This window comes from Lycium ferocissimum, chromosome 8, assembly GCF_029784015.1.
Source record: "Lycium ferocissimum isolate CSIRO_LF1 chromosome 8, AGI_CSIRO_Lferr_CH_V1, whole genome shotgun sequence".
NCBI lineage: Eukaryota > Viridiplantae > Streptophyta > Magnoliopsida > Solanales > Solanaceae > Lycium > Lycium ferocissimum.
The window spans coordinates 43,881,762-43,898,680 of NC_081349.1; the positions used below are offsets into that span (position 1 = coordinate 43,881,762).

At 34.2% G+C, this 16,919-nt stretch overlaps 1 protein-coding gene across 3 annotated transcripts; it reads left to right on the top strand.

Annotated features, from left to right (window-relative positions):
- The first annotated feature begins 329 nt into the window (after nucleotides 1–329).
- Nucleotides 330–5,815, top strand: LOC132068565 (putative late blight resistance protein homolog R1A-3). 3 transcript variants are annotated; one of them, XM_059462201.1, is made up of 3 exons: nucleotides 330–938; nucleotides 2,812–5,025; nucleotides 5,474–5,815. In XM_059462201.1, exons 1-2 carry the CDS (start codon nucleotides 501–503, stop codon nucleotides 5,020–5,022), a joined length of 2,649 nt encoding a protein of 882 aa, XP_059318184.1. In that variant the 5' UTR covers nucleotides 330–500; the 3' UTR covers nucleotides 5,023–5,025; nucleotides 5,474–5,815. The 3 variants fall into 3 exon arrangements, with proteins under 3 accessions (XP_059318184.1, XP_059318182.1, XP_059318183.1); XM_059462199.1 differs by having other exon boundaries at nucleotides 2,812–5,017; XM_059462200.1 differs by having other exon boundaries at nucleotides 2,854–5,017.
- The last annotated feature ends 11,104 nt before the right edge of the window (nucleotides 5,816–16,919 follow it).

A 16,919-nucleotide genomic window follows, 5' to 3' on the forward strand; every position in this document is an offset into this window, starting at 1 on the left:
AGTTCTCAAAACTTTACGCTGAGCAAATTAGATACTACACAACTTATGCCGGATAAATTAATTACAGAACTTATCTTGACGCAAAAAGTTCTATAAACTTATGCCTTGTAAATTAAGTCATAGATAAGGTAATTTGACACAAATTATCATTACAATGTTAAATAAAGAGACAAAAATTAAAGAACGCCATATTTGAGGGGTAAAAATTAAATACCACTCCGAAATAGGGTCAATCCGCGCAAAAAAATGATATTTTTATGGCCAACCAACTGTTAAATTGTCGTTGGATGAATTAAAATAAGACTATTGAAAAACCGATTAAATAATTCCGAACACGACTCAACGTAACTCTACATATTCCACATACTACGTACATTCTTTATATACAGCTGCTGTGAAGTGAAGATCTCATAGCTAAGAGCTGAAAAAACTTCCTCTTAAAAAATAATTCTCCTCCATATTGATATAGTACGTTGTTGCTAACCCAAGAAAGAGTGATCATGGCAGATGCAGTGGTGACCTTTTTGTTGGAGAACCTGTTGCAGCTAGTGAATGAAAATGTGCTTATTAAAGGTGTAGATGATGACTTCAAACATTTGTTGGAAGAAGTTAAACGTCTAAAAGCCTTTCTTGATGATGCTGCCAAGTACCAAAGTGAAAGCAATCAGTGGAAACACTTAGTGGAGGAGATTCAGAGAACAGTGAACAGAACTGAGGATATTATTGATAAGTTCTTGGTTCAGGCAAAGCTGCACAAAGAGAAAAATAAATTGGGAAGATTCTTTGATGTGAGTCATCTAGCTACAGTGAGGAAACTTGCAGCTGAGATCAAAGACATCCATGATAAGGTTAGGGAACTTCGACAAAACAATCAACAAGCTTTTCTCCCCACCCCGACTCTTCAGATGCCCACGAGAGGTGCCCATGACACAACGCAGGTATGCCTGAAACTCAAACGCATTTTTAATTAAGGCCCCGTTTTGACATGATGTGAAATCATGATATGAAATGAAAGATTTGAAATCAGGTTAATTTTAAGTTGAAGTTTTGTTTGGACATACACTATGAATTTTTTAAATTGTATTTTTTCTCAAAAACCCCGAAAATTTGTGAAAACTATCAAAACTTCTCCAACTCGTGTACAATCTTTCCAAATGAGCATACTATAGTTCATAACAAAGTTAATACGCTATCAAAATGTCTTTTTAAAAAATACAACACCTATTGATCAAACTTTAGTTCAATATAAATGAAAATTGAATATGAGTTATAGTGTAACTAATCTTTAGTATAATCCCCTCACATGGTACGAACAATCTTTTCATGTCGAGCATGTATTTCCGACCAGATGATCAAGAAGACAAACCAACATTGTTACTTTGAGTCAAGTTTTACATTTAAAAAATATATCTACCAACTTATGAATCTGTTTTTACAAAATAATAAACTTATGGGTCAAGTTTTAGATTTAAAAAAATTTGAAATCCCAAATCCTACTTTTTGGAGAATTTGAGATTTGAAATCATGATATAAAGTTGAAGTTGAAATTTTATGCAAATACTAATTTGGAATCAAAATATGAAATCATGATTTCAAATCGCATGACCAAAAGAGTACTAATAAATCATAACATCCAAAGCTCATTCACAATAAATATGACTAGATCTGTATAGTAACATCTACTGATGGTAAACAACAAAGATAATACTAGTAGTAACAATAAATAGAAAAATTACTGAGGTCGGGAATTGTAAAACATATATTATTGTGGTTTCAAAAATATTATGTAAACCTCCTTTTTGTCACTTTATGAATATATAATGAGACAAGTTCACCTTTTATGTAATCCCTCCGTCCGATTTATGTAGGATTATTTGCATTTCGAGAATCAAACTTCTTAAATTTGATAGTAAATTCGAACATAGAATCTTCTGAAAACTACGTAAAAAGTATTAACAATTCAAAATATTTAAGAGTGAAGTATGTGTTACGTACAAGACCAAATTGGTATATTTTATCAAAGATTTTGTGCTCATATTATGTTAAGAGTTTTGTGAAGATGTATATTCGAAAAAGTATTTATTCTCTTTTTATAAATTATAATAGATTGAAATTTAATATATAAGAATTTTAAATTTTTTGTTTAATTTTCTTTTTGGTATGTGCACTTTATTTTCTTTCTTAAGTAGATGCGGATATACGTACAGTCCATGTACGTCAAAACTAAACAACTAATTCTCTTATACTATAGGAATATTATACAAGTAATATATTTCAACTAAAAATATTATTGACAGTAGACCACACAAATTGAAATACCTCCACATGTGTGTGTGTGTAAAAGGAAAGTTTTTATTTTGAGATATGTGTTGTTTATCCAAAATTAATATTATGGAAGGTATTTCACTTTGTGTGGTCTACAGTCAGTAATATTTTTAGTAGAAATATAATGGACAATGCACACAATTAAAGTGTTTTAATTGGTAAAATAATAAAAAAAGCTCAAAGGAGAAATGTGTTGCAGCAAAATTGAACGTAAGTAGGCAGACGACGAATAAGGGATGAGATTATACTCAATTAGTTAAAGAAAACAGATATTTGGTTATTTTTTCTATGCAACATATGCAGTAATTCGGGTTCCATAGTCTTTTTGTCGTATCATTTTTTGCATAGAGTGTTACCTTATCGAAGCATTAGATCTAGACTTATAATTCCAAATCCATGTATTCGAATATGTAATAACATTACTTAACCATGGTTAGTAAATATTTACCCTGCTTTTGATGCGATCCGTTTTTATCATCTTAAAAGGCTTCTTATTTGGAGGATAATGAAGTGGTCGGGTTTGATGAGGAAGTGAGTCAAGTGATTAAGCGACTTGTCGAAGGATCAGAGGATCTTGATGTTGTGCCAATAGTAGGCATGCCCGGACTTGGAAAGACCACACTGGCAAGAAAAATCTACAATTATACTCAGCTTTCATTTGAATTTTTCAGCATCATTTGGGTTTATGTCGGCCAGAATTACAAACTAAGGGAAGTCTATCTCAACGTTCTCAAAGGGTTGAAGAAACGCGTTGATGGATATCAAATTATGGGGGCAGATGGTTTAGCTTGGGAAATACGGGGTAATATAGCAAAAGGAGGTAAATGCCTCATCGTCTTGGATGATATTTGGGAGCCACAAGTTGTGGAGGATGTCAAGAAAGTTTTCCCGAAAAACAACAAAGGCCACCGAATTCTGATGACAACTCGCCAACAGAATGTGGCCCTTTTTGCAAATACAGATCCTCATCAATTGAAATTTTTAGAGGAGGAAGAAAGCTTTGAGCTGTTGGAAAGGAGAGTTTTTGGTAAAGGAAATTGTCCCGCAGAGTTAGAAGAAGTTGGAAAAATCATTGCAGGAAAATGTAGTGGAGTACCACTTGCAATTGTGGTCATTGCAGGAGGATTAAGAGGTCATCCGAACCAAATCGATTGGCTAAGAGTTGAGAGAGATGTGGTGTTGCATCTTTATGGGGATAACCACGAGAGCTGCTTGAAATTAGTAGAGTTGAGTTACAATTGTTTACCCAAGGAAATGAAAACGTGCTTCTTGTATTGTGGTGTCTTTCCTCGAGGTTTTGATATCCTTTCTTGGAAATTGATACGGTTGTGGATAGCGGAGGGGCTAATAAAGCCTCAGCAAACCTACACTCTTGAGGAGACAGCAGAGTTTTATTTGAATGATCTTGTCAATAGAAATTTAGTGATATTGACGCAAAAGAGATCTAATGGTCAACTAAAAACATGCCGCCTTCACGACATGTTGCATCAGTTCTGTAGAATGGAAGCTAGTAAAAAATGGCTTTTTCAAGAAATATGTCGAGCACCCGACCAAGCTGCTATTCCTTCTATACAAGACTCAGATAGTTGTCGTCGATTGTGTATTCAACCCTCCATTCTGGATGACTTCCTCCACAATAAGCTTTTTGCAGAACATGTCAGATCTTTCTATTGTTTTTCTTCAAAACGAGAACAAATCAAGTTGACTCGTGATAAAATCGAACTCATCCACAAAGCGTTTCCACTTATTAGGGTCTTGGATGTTGAATCTCTCAAATTTCTTTTCTCCAAGGACTTTAACCAGTTATTTCATTTGAGGTATGTTGCTATCTCAGGTGACTTTAAGTCCCTTCCTCCGACCTTTGGTGGATTCTGGAATTTACAAACTCTTATAATAAATACAAGTACCTTTGAGCCCATCCTTGACATAAAAGCAGACATATGGAACATGTTACAGTTGAGGCATTTGCACTCCAACATACCTGCAAAATTGCCATCCCCTGCGTCCACGACAAGTAAACCTTCTTGTCTACAAACTCTTTCTACGGTTTCACCAGAAAGCTGCAAGAAAGAGGTGCTTCTCAAGGCGTGTAACCTCAGAAAATTGAGCATTCAAGGGCCAATGGAGGGTTTTCTTGATACTAAGGGTGGAATCAGTAATCTCCAAGAGCTAACGTCCCTGGAGAATTTGAAACTATTGAATGATGTTCCTTACGTGTTTAAAGCGCTTTGCCTTCCTCCAGCATTCTTCAGACTTGTAAGTACAGTGAAGAAGTTAACTTTGACAAACACAAGGTTTTCTTGGAGTGAGGCGGATAAATTAGGGATGTTGGAGACCCTTGAGGTCCTAAAGTTGAAGGAATTTGCATTCACGGGTGAGTCCTGGAAGCCAAGGATAGGAGGTTTTAGCCAACTCCAGTTCTTATGGATTGAATGGGCAGACTTGGAAACCTGGGAGGCTTCGATTCTTAACTTCCCCATACTTAGGCACCTTGTTCTTATCCACTGTGATAAGCTCGACAGTGTGCCACTTGGGCTGGCGGATATACACAGCCTTCAAGAGATGAGGTTGGAGAACACAAGCAGAGCTGTGAGATCTGCAAAAGTTATACGAGAAAGGAAGACATCTAGAGGCATGAAAGTCAAGCTCAGCATATTCCCTCCTGAAAGTACTGATTCCAATGCCACACAAGGTTGAAAGGTCTGTCAAACTCGATAGTATTGAAATGATAAATTGCTATTATAGTCTTCGCTAAGTTTTCTTGTCTGCACAACTATTCTTTTTCTGCTGCCATACATTTTCCATGAACAAAATGTATTGCATCTATCTCTATGCATATCTCATTTAGCAGAATGTCCTGTAAAACTGTATCTTTTGTAATTATTTCATTCTTCAAAATATAGCAATTCGTGAGAGACTAATTCTTTCCCTTAAATTCTGAATGCACTCTGCTCCTACTTAGGCAAATGGTTCAACCATGATTTAGAATTAGATAAAATAATTTATTCTACTGTAAATAGACTTCTATGGTACTGTACTAGATGGACTACTATGAATGATTTAGTGGTTTCTTTCGAAACTTATTTGCTACGGTTTTGCTTTATGTTTTTCTATTTTTTTCATTTATTAATTTTCCTCCTTTCTGCAGGGGAGAATTGGGACATTGAGCTTGTCCTCGGGTCATGGATATGGTGTCACCACATTTCATTTTTTATGCAGTCCAGTCATCTGATATGGTTGTTCCAATAAAGCAAACTTGTGTCTTTTGGAAGATGAGTCTGTGGACTTGAAACAAGCCCTTCCTAGGTCCGTCGCATTTCGAGTTCCCCATCATGTGGAGTTTTTCCTTTCTTAGTTGTAAAACTACTGTTTACTTGTTTCCAGTTTATTGTCTGTATTGCTTTACTTCATTATCTGTTGTTTCTTAAGCATGTTCCACTGACATTGTTGAAGACATCTTATTCCAACCAGTTTGCTGATTTTGAATTTGGTTTAGACATTCTTTTTTTAGAATTATCAATCAAAGGCAGACAAATATGGAGATAAACTAAAAATACACCAGAATACTGACGTCTTTGCGCATTCTATAGTGATAAACTAAAAATGCACCAGAATATTATACTCTTCACATTGAAAGTTATAAATTCTCATAAGATCACTAATGAGATGTCATGTCTTTGCACACCTCAACAAATGAAATAATTGAGACTGAGAGAAGGAATATGCATTTCATTGCCTTGTATTAATATTTAACTTTGTGCTTGAAGGTTTTACGGAACTTGTTTAAAAATAAACTAGTCAGAACTAACAATTAAAAGACTTCTAAAGCCTAGCGTCCTAAAGAAAGCTACTGCATGAAGTAGATTAAGGATTTTGGTGAAGCTTTTTAGTTCAATTTGTCTGCATACTGTACCTATCCATAAGCCAACTCTCTAATATCTACTAATAAGCCAAACTGATGCCACAAAGTTGAATACACGCAGCTGTTGTAATTAAAAATCACTATCTTTTTAAATTTTATAACTTTCGAGGTGAAGAGTCACTCTCATTTTTTCAATACCAGAAAACTTTACGCTCTTTGCCTTGTCTTTTCTAGGCAAAAAGGTATCTGTTGGATGCAAGGAGCTCTACCCACAAGGCAGAATTTAACCTTGCAACATCCTTGTCATTGTTACGGATGACAAGATTCCCATCGTCAAGGATACAAGTTGTAGATTTTTTGGTTTTGACGGAAACATTAGATGACTAAAGCAAATAAATATCCATGTACATTTTTAACTACCAAATTCCCAATTTTGTCAATGATAAAGGTACTTTTTATGATGGACAGGCTTGTTCCTGTTGGCAACCCAAATAAATGTCTATACTTTAATACACACTTAACTTCAAGAACATAACCACATAAGAACGAAAATAAAAATAGTGGAATATCGACATGCAATCACAATAACACCAAAAAGGTCTTCAAGAAGAAACTTTAACTTACCCAGAAAAAGAAATAACTGAGAGTTCTGTCAAGGTTTAATCCACAATAACAACACCAAATAAGCTTTGGATGACTCTTTCTATGCGAAATTCTTTGTAATCCTGTAGATTTTCAAATGGGTTAGAGAAATTGGAGATGAAATATCAGAATACAACTCTGAAAAATCTCTGAAAATTAATTATGGCGAACTGCATGTTGAAAAAATTCTTTATGAAATGTCATCTTAGCGGGAATCAAGTGTTCACCTTTTAGGCGACCTAATAAAAGTCGCTGCTAATAAATACTTTCTGTAGCTACCTATGTAGTCATCGCTAAAATCATAACCAAACCAATTTAAATGCTGCTTAAACGTCTAAAATCATCTAAAATAATGTTATTGTCGGTTTGGTTCGGTTTTTCTGCGACAAGGTACATTCTTCAAACTATAGCGAACTTTGCTGCGATATCAAGTGAAAGATACGCCGTAATGTAGAAAAAATAAAAAAGAGTCTAGGATTTTTACTTTTTAGAGTAATTAATTGGATGTTGTGACATATTCTTTTAAGACGCGTTTAAAAATAAGTGACCAATTAAATTAAATTAATAATTAAAAGGTATAAAATATCTTTAATTATTTATGAAAAGTTAATATTATACATATAAATAATTATAAATTTTATGTATATAATTATCTTTTGGTTCGGTTATTTATTCGGTTATTTTTTAATATAACCATAACCAAACCAAATATTATCGGAAAATTTAAAACCAAACCAAACCAAATGTCGGTTTTATTCGGTATTGTTAAATTTTTGGTTTGGTTTTGGTTTTAACCAAAACTGTGAACAGCCCTAGTCATCGCTAAATGTATATCTTTATTGCACCGCTAAGGTCGCCACTATATGTCGCCGCTAAATGTCTAATTTCTTATAGAGTAATTAATTGGATGGTGTTACAAGTTTATGAGTGTGTTTGGTACAAAGGAAAACATTTTCCAGAAAATGTTTTTCAATTTTCCCATGTTTGGTTGGTCAAAATTAGTGGCGGAACCAGGATTTTCACTAAGGGGCCGGGTTCAAAATTTGTAGAAGTGAGAACACGAAGAAGTCAAAGGGGGGTTCAATGTATACTAAATATACATAAAAAATAATTTTAACCATGTATAAACAATGTAGTTTTTCGCCGAAGGAGGTTAGCTATGCCTGGCTCCTCCCCTGGCCAAAATGTCTTGGAAAACATTTTCTCTAGGAAAACAAGTTCCTTAAAAATGAGGAAAATGACTTCCTTAATGGAAGTAGGAAAAATAAGTCTCACAAGTAACATTGCAAGTTCATTGTCTCCTTCCCACCCATCCAACACCCCCAAACCCCACCCCTCGACCTTCCCATACCTCGCCATCAACGAACCCCCACTCCCCACCCTATACACCACCCAAACGACCCCCCACCCCGCTTAACAGCCCCTACACCCCCCTCCACCCCACCACTTAACCATCCCCACCCCCATCCCCATTACCTCCCTCCCTATCCCTATAACCACCTACCCCACCCCCTATCACTACCTATCCCTAACCCCTACCTCTCACCTCCCTACCACCACCCATCTATATCTTAATTTTGCAAAACTAGACACTTTGTGAAAGTAGTAACTTTCAAAAATAGCAATTTTACAAAAGTAGTCGCTTTTTTAAAATATTACTTGTGAAAAGTAGCTGCTTTTCAAAAATAGTCATTTTGCAAAACTAGTCACTTTTAAAAATAGCCACTTTGTGAAAGTAAATACATTTTAAACATAGTCACTTTTTCAAAGTAGCCAATTTTCATAAATTGTCATTTTGTTAAAGTAGTTACTCTTAAAAATTAACCACTTTGTAAAAGTAACCATTTTTCAAAATAGCCTCTTTGTGAAAGTATTAAAATAACCATTTTTGCAATGTGTCCTTACTAAGACAATGGCCACTTATAAAGTAGCCATTTTTTAAAAGTGGCACAAAAATGGCTACTTTTGTAAAGTAGATATTTTTTGAAAAATGACAAAAAAATTGCTATTTTTGAAAATTTACATTTTCGATCGTTTTGCAAGAAATAATTTTTTTTAAATAGCCATGTTTCTGTCACTTTTTCAAAAAATATTCAATTTACAAAAATAGCCATTTTTGTGTCACTTTTAAAAAATCGTTAGTTTACAAATATATTCACTTTTTTGGATTGTATATCAAAGTGCAAGTAGTCATTTTTTTTGCTATCTTAGAAAAAGCCACTTGCAAAGGTATGCACATATTTGGTTATCTTATAAAAATGGTCACTTTGTGAAAGTAATATCTTTTTCAAAATGTGGGAAGTGAGGTAGTAGGAAGGTTGGATTTTGGGGGGGGGGGGTGTTTGGTAGTAGGTGAGCGGTAGTGAATTGGGGGGTTGGAGGTGCGTGTGGTTAGGGGATTGGGTTGGTTTTTCCGTCAAATCAAACACTAGAAAATGTTTTCTACATCCAACCAAACACAAAAAAATAAGTAGGAAAATCACTTGTTTTTCAAGAAATCATTTTCTAGGACAAAATTTTCCACGGAAAACATTTTGCATCATACCAAACACACCCTATATTAGACTATTGCAATTGAGTTTTAACATAGCCTTTAAAGATACAACAACAATAACATACCCAGTGTAATCCCATGTTATTCTGGGGAGGGTAGAATGTACACAGACTTCCCTCTAACTTGAGAAGGCAGAGAGTCTGTTTCCGGGAGACCCTCGGCTCATAGAAAAACAACAAATAGGCATTAGCAACAAGAAGAAACAATAGCAAGATAATAATATAACCGCTGCTAAAGAAACAACAAAATGTAAGAAATCTAAATTCAGCTGATGCAAACCATGGGAGATGCATTGGGGAAATCAAATAGTTGGTAGTCTCCGTGACTGCTAAAATTGAGCACCAGCTTCGGCAAGGGAGGACACATGTAAGGCCTAAGGGGTTTCATCCGACACTGCTTCAGCCGGAAAAATATGTTGAATATAAGATAAAAAAGATTACAAAAAAAAGAAAAAGAAAAAACAACGATTAAAACAATATAAGCTGGCATTGTTTAATACAAGGAGCGTCTAGCTTGCTTGGTCTGGTGCATGATTAAGCATGCAATCCGGCGCATGATGGTATGCAAAGGAAACTTGTAATATAGCCTAAGCGCAGCTCATTAAAACTTGAGCATGTTAAATATTATAAAGATATAACACCTAAATTTCATTTATAGGATTGCCGTTTCATATAAAGAAATCACATGTACCATTTTCCAACCAATGTGGAACTCTAACCCACTCTAACAAATATGTTTGAGCTGAATTTACCATACCTAAAACTATCCGACACCTTTTTGTCCTTCCAAATAACTTGTTCAATTTGTTTTTTTTTTTTTAAAAAAAAAGTAAGTGCCATAAGGCCCTGTTTGGATTAACAAAAAATGAAGAATCTTCTTTCATTCATAAAAGACTTACAATTTTTTTTTTCTTCATAAAATTACTATGAGTCCAAACATCTTTTACTTTTGCGCCAATGTTTCTTGAAAACGTTAAAGAACTTTTCTCAAAAGATATGTTCTACACCTTTTTTCATGTGGTCTCGCGTCTTTTTTCTTTTCAATTATTGTTACAATAAAGAACTTAACGTGTTCACTTTTAGGAAAAATTAATGAGGCAATGGAGAACCAATTAATTCCTTTTTTATTATTATATTTCATGACTAAGTGCTAGTAGGTCTGTAAAGGAGTTCAAAATCCCTTATTATGCCGCTGATTAGCTCTTTCTTTCTTTATCTCTCTACTAATAATCACCTTTTTCTCTTTTCCTTTGGGCTCAAATTCATTTAACATTTTAAAAAGAAAAACAACGCGGAGATATGCATTAACTGTCTAAAAATGGGATTATTTATTGAGAATTAAGTATCGCTGGCTATGATTTCTTTCAATTGGATCTTGCATTGTCTTGACTCTTGAGCGTCGATCGGATTCGTGTATACACACTGTTAAAAGGCATTTTTATACCATCAGTCATTATTACTTTAAAATGAAATGAAAATACCCGCGTGTTGTTCTCTAATTCGACGATTTGCCACGTCAGTGCAGAGACACTGCTCTCTTTATTATTGTGGGAAAATATTAATGATGTGTTCAATAGGCACACTTTAGACATAGTTTAGGTGTCTAACAGGAAACATATTGAGTTAAAGTGTTTGAATGAAAAAATGTGATAACTTTAGGGGGTTGTCAATGTATATTAAACTATTTTTTTTTTAATGAAAAAGTAATTCGGATCGAATAGATTAAATTGGTGCTATGATTTCATTATGTTTTCACAAATCAATCAACCTTTTCAAGACAAGTTCGTCAACAGAAGCTGGAACAAATTCGTCCCCTTTAAGATGTCATTTATCTGTTGGAGGATGTTCAGAAATAAGCTTCCTTTTCCAAAGACCTTTACCAATGCAATAGTAGGCACTCCAGACAGGGTTGATTGTATGTGCTGCTATCACAGGAAGATGGAGAGTATGCAACATGTCATGGTTGAAGGACAGGCTGCAGATTGTATATGGAAGGCCATTGGTGCTCCTTTGGGTATTAGCCATCAGCACCAACCTGTGAGGGCTGTCTTTTTATAAATGGTGGGGTATGAAGCCAAGAAACAATGTGCACAAGTTTATTCTGCAAGCTGCACCTATTATGATTTGGTGGGAGATTTGGAAAGCCTAGACAGCTTGTAGATATGGGACCAATAAAAAGTTCTTCCACTACAACATGGTCACTCAATGTATTTGGAATATAAAGGCCTGCTCTAGGGGTAGCTTTCCAAACAGTCAACACTGAAGATAACTGGGCAGATTTGTGCAAAAAGATTGAGAGCTTAAAACCTGTTCTGAAATGTACAACAGTTTACTGGAAGATGCCTGAAAGTGGAAGAGTTAAACTCAACACTGATGGAAGTTTTTTCATGGACACAAAGAAGGCAGGGATTGGTGGAATTGTAAGATCAGACACAGGAGAGCTTATTTTTGCATACTCCATCTCAACAAAATGCAACAGTAACAATCAAGCAGAAGTTAAGGCTGCTAAATATGGTGTGAACTGGTGCATACAACATGGGATAGACAAGATCAACATTGAACTGGACTCAAAGATAGTGGCTGATATGCTGCTCATGAAGAACACCAACAATCTGAAGCTGAAGCAAGATATTGACAACATTATTAACATGTTTCACAGTACTTAGTACCAAATTGGTCACTGCTATAGAGAAGCCAATTCTGTGGCTGATTTCATGGCTAACCAAGCTGCCACTAGTGGAAATAGCACCTTATATCATTCTCTACAAGACTTTCCTAGAGAAGCAAAGGGATTATTTCAACTAGACAAATGGCAACTTCCTACTGTTAGAACAAGATATGAAAAGTCCAATTTTTTTGTAAGCTAACTTTTTGTATAGGAGCAGAAAGGACTGGTATGGCTAACTCCTTTCTCCATAGACTGATTTTTCAGTCTCTTTTGTATATTAGAGGCAAGGTTCATGTCCTCCTCTACATTGTAACATCTTTTGTTAAAAAAAAAATCAAAAAAAAATCAACCTTTTCACAAATCAATCAACAAATCAAATTGAGGTCTCAAAGATCCTTTCTAGTGTCTTCTTTCATTGGATTCTACCTATTCCACACTGACGAAAGAAATAAAAAACCTCATCCCGAATAATAAGACAAGTTATAATAGGACGATAGCGGTTCCATTCTTGTTCTTGTTATTTCATACCATAAACTTAACATACACCTTGATTTATCTATATTGACTTTATCTATATTGACGCTAGCGGCTCTAGCCCACCCATCAACCCATTATGTGGTCACCCACCGAAGACAGGAGTTTAGTAACATAGCTTTATCTAAATATCATGAAAGTAATTAATCTAACTTTTGTAATTAAGAAATCACAAACAACTTTATTAAGTATCATAAAAAGTCACTAGGAGCGAACAAATGAGGCATTTTCTATGATACTTTGATAAAATTGTGTAACTCTTTAGGTATAAAAAAATGGTGTAGTAACTTTCGTGATATTTAAGTAAAATATTGTGTGGCTTTTACAATACAAAGAAACCTTCAGTAACTTTGGTGTAATAAAGTAAAAGTTGAGTAGCAGTCCGTGAAATTACCCAAAATAGACTAGTTAATTAGTGCATATGTAGGTGCTACTTAATAAAGTAAAAGTTGAGTAGCAGTCCGTGAAATTACCCAAAATAGACTAGTTAATTAGTGCATATGTAGGTGCTACTTAATAAAGTAAAAGTTCAGTAGCAGTCCGTGAAATTACCCAAAATAGACTAGTTAATTAGTGCATATGTAGGTGCTACTTAAAGCTCGTTTTATTAGATGCATCTTCTTATGTAATTGTGCTAATATCCAGCTATGGCTTGTGGCTTTAAATTGGGATTGGGGTTTTGTTCAAATACATTTCTCCAATAGCTTTTGTTCGTAAATTATAAGGACTCGTTGGCTATAGTTTTACTTCTGGTTCTTGCTCATTCATTTGCGGTTTCAGTGTACTGACGCCTTTTGGATCGCTTGCTAATTCGTTTTATGGCGTGCATTGATTAAGTGATTGTTAGCATGTTTAACATTTCAATAGTTTCTTTTATGAGATATGCTAAGATTTAGGTTTTCTTTTCCAAAATTAATTACACGAGTTCAAAATCATAAATCAAATAGGCGACCTCGCTACCAGGCTAGCTAGCACATAAACATAATGTCAAGTGACGGCTCCATAGAAGCTTTTTGTACTTAACCAATTGCCACTTATTTTTAAAGCCCGTTTTAAATCATTATTTTTTTTTCGAAAAGGGTGTGAATATAGGCTTGAAACGTAAACTGTGCCTTTTTTTTTTAAGAGTCGCTAAATTGTCACACCAATTTGACCTAAATTTGGCCACACTTATGTAAAAATCACCATAACCTCTATTATACAATTTTAAATTAAGATAAACTTTGAGAAGAAAAGATAGAAATGACATTAAGTAAGCATAAATTATTAAACTTGACCTAAATAATCATATGAATTTATCCCATTTGGGTCATTGTGGCCAAAAGACCTTTTTTTTTTTTTTTTTTTTCAAGAAGACAAAGTGAAACTCTGTCATGAAGATCATTAATGAGGTCAGTCATGAGATTTGAGTTTACAAGCACAGAAATCATGAACCTCCAAATATAAGCATCTATATATATTATCGTTCAAGTACATTGCATTCAAGTCATCTACGAACAAAATAGCATTGATATCCACCATGTTTATTATGAGCAGCCTTATAGAAATAAGCCGAGATCGAGGAGCCATCTCCCTGGGGGCTCTCCAAGTATGAAATATGTTATGTTTTTTAGATTAACCATTCTTAGTTTTTATTTTTATCTTCAAATTTCTACATCTTTTGCTAATGTTTCATACCGTCTTTTATTCGAATTCATTTCTGCACTTTGTGCCTAGTCCTTTTGGTGCAAGTGTCAGCTTGAAGTGCTGACCTCTCCAAAGCTATTTACCACATTAAATATGTACAAGAAAATGGCCGTGCAAGTAGCCTTCTGAGACTTATACCAAACGACTAGGCGCAAAGTGCAGGTATGAACTCAAAAAGGCAAACATGGAATATTAGCAAAAGATGCAGAGACTTGAGAAAAAAATAAGAAATAAGAATAAGTGATATTAAAAATTAATGTAAAATGCCACATGTAATGGTCTTTTTGGCCTGTTCTAATTAGCTTGCTCACGCTATAAAGAGAGGGTAGTCACTCTCCATTGACACTGGCTATTTGGATAGGAAATGTTATGGTCCGGTGGTAATTGCAACATCCCATAATTAAAGTATTAAACTGCCAAAATATGAATAATTTAGGACTTTAGGGGCTTGAGCCCGCGGGGGGGCGGGGCCGGGGGGGGGGGGGGGGGGGTTAGGTATTAACTCCAGTTTTTTGTTCAAAGTTGTCTAAATATTTTCTTGACTTCTTAAATAAAACTTGAACTTATTCTTGAATGTTCGCTATTTAACTTGTTGGAGAAATTCTTTAGTTAACACTGTTGATCCTTATAATTCTTTAATTAATGAATGGTGCTTAGTAGTTTTTCATCTATAGAAATAAGAAAATCAAGACTCAATAACAATCCATAGTATTGTATATTTACAATATGAGAACACAATGAGGCTGAACATCACTTAACATTTCTTTTAAAAATACATAGCCAAATTTTACATCTTCACTATTGGTCTTCATGTTTTTGTGCTATGTCTCAAAGTTATCATCTTTTATTATTTCGATATTTGAAAGGTAATTTTGTTTTTATGCATGAAGGAGTGATGTTTTAATTGATTATAATACTGATAAAATTTATTTATTATTTTCTTTTTAAGGAGGTAAATTGATAATAATATATTTTAAGAATGTGATTCTTTTATTGTTTTAAAGTTACATGTTAGAGTTAATTTGCATCTCATATCAACTTTTATATCATCGCATTATTTATACTTGTAAAATTATGTTAGAAGTTTTGTTTTCTATGAGTTTCTTTAATCATGTTTTTAATTTTTTAAAATTATTAATGTATATTTGTATAATTTTTTTGTTATTATACTATTTTACTACATTATAAATTAAAATTTAAAGATCCATGGGGCTTACGCCCCATGCCTCAGGGCTTACGCCTCGCCCCGTGCTAAGTAAAACGCCTCGCCTCACGCCCCCGCCGTTTAAAACATTGCTCCGGAACAACTTCAAACATTTGGTGTCTAAAATTTAGGCACATATAACTAAAGCTCCATTATTTTTTGTTTGAATTTCAGGTACATATGGTTGAAGTTTCGGTATTTTTGCAAGAAAAAATTTAAAAAATAGGTATACATGTTAAAATAGCGGTTTCAGAATAAGATACCCCATGAATTTTTTACAAATTTTAGGGATGTGGAAATTTTGGATATAATCGATAACTCAAATCGAAAAAAGTGGTTTTGATTTATATAGGTATTGGATAATCGAGTTAAAGCCTTAAAGGTTCAAGATCGATTTAGTTTTATATGACTATTGAGTTATCGGTTCGGGAGTTGGTTCATCCCAATAAATACACAATTTGGGGTGAATTGGGTGTTAAAGATATTTTCAAATTCTTTTATGGAATTAGTAACTTTGGACAACATGGAAATTATTTTCTGCACAACCTTAGTTTAAGCAAAGCGTTGAATTAGATAAATATGTATATTGCTAACAAACAATTGTACGAACAATTAAGAGATCAAGTAAGAAGGCAAACCCAAATATTATACTAGTTCAGTTCATTAATGTGGCGACTAATCCAGTCTCTTTTTAACTTGAATGGGTGGGACTATGAATAACTTATTTTAGTCGAACACAAGCAATGAGTGATTTTACATATGCACCATGAACGTATGGGTTTAGTTTTTCGATCACTAGTCTGGTTTAATGTATACTAGCTCACCACACAACAAACTCTTGCCTAAATCTTCTCAACAATGTAGAGGATTTTTCAAATGTTGTGAAGGAGTTAACTATTTCCTAACGGTTGAGATAGTTTTTCTAAATAAAGCACAATGCTCAAAATATGCAATAGTAAGAGAGTTGTGAGATTTGAAATGAAGAAAAAGTAATTCGGAATTGCTATATACTCCTATGGTTCAATGCTTCATTTCCAATTATCCTTCTTCTTGAGTGTTTTCTTTGTATAGACAGAGTCTTCAAGTTCTGGTCGATCTTCTAAACGTTGAGATATCCATTTAAGTCGAGCTTCAATTGTGGAGTTTGCAATCCTTCTTTTTCTTGTACAGTCAAACCTCTATAAAACGACGTCATTTGTCCGAATATTTTTTGTTGCTATAACAAGATGCTGTTATAGGGAACCCATAATATAACCTAATATGAAAGTCGGTTTCAAAGAAAACTTGACCATCACACTGAAATATTATTATAGATGATGATTGTTATAGAGAGGTCTGACGGTATAATTATGATAAATGTTGCCTGGAAATCTTCCATCAATGTTCTTATATAGTCGTTTGCTTCTTCTTTTTTTGTTGAGTTATTTTTGTTTGCAATTGCCTTT

Bases quoted from the DNA above. Each gene is read 5' to 3' on its own strand.
- LOC132068565 (XM_059462199.1), top strand. From the start codon at position 501: ATGGCAGATGCAGTGGTGACCTTTTTGTTGGAGAACCTGTTGCAGCTA. The intron at 939-2,811 runs GTATGCCTGAAA...TCATCTTAAAAG, and splicing joins GTGCCCATGACACAACGCAG to GCTTCTTATTTGGAGGATAA. The intron at 5,018-5,473 runs GTTGAAAGGTCT...TCCTTTCTGCAG, and splicing joins TGATTCCAATGCCACACAAG to GGGAGAATTGGGACATTGAG.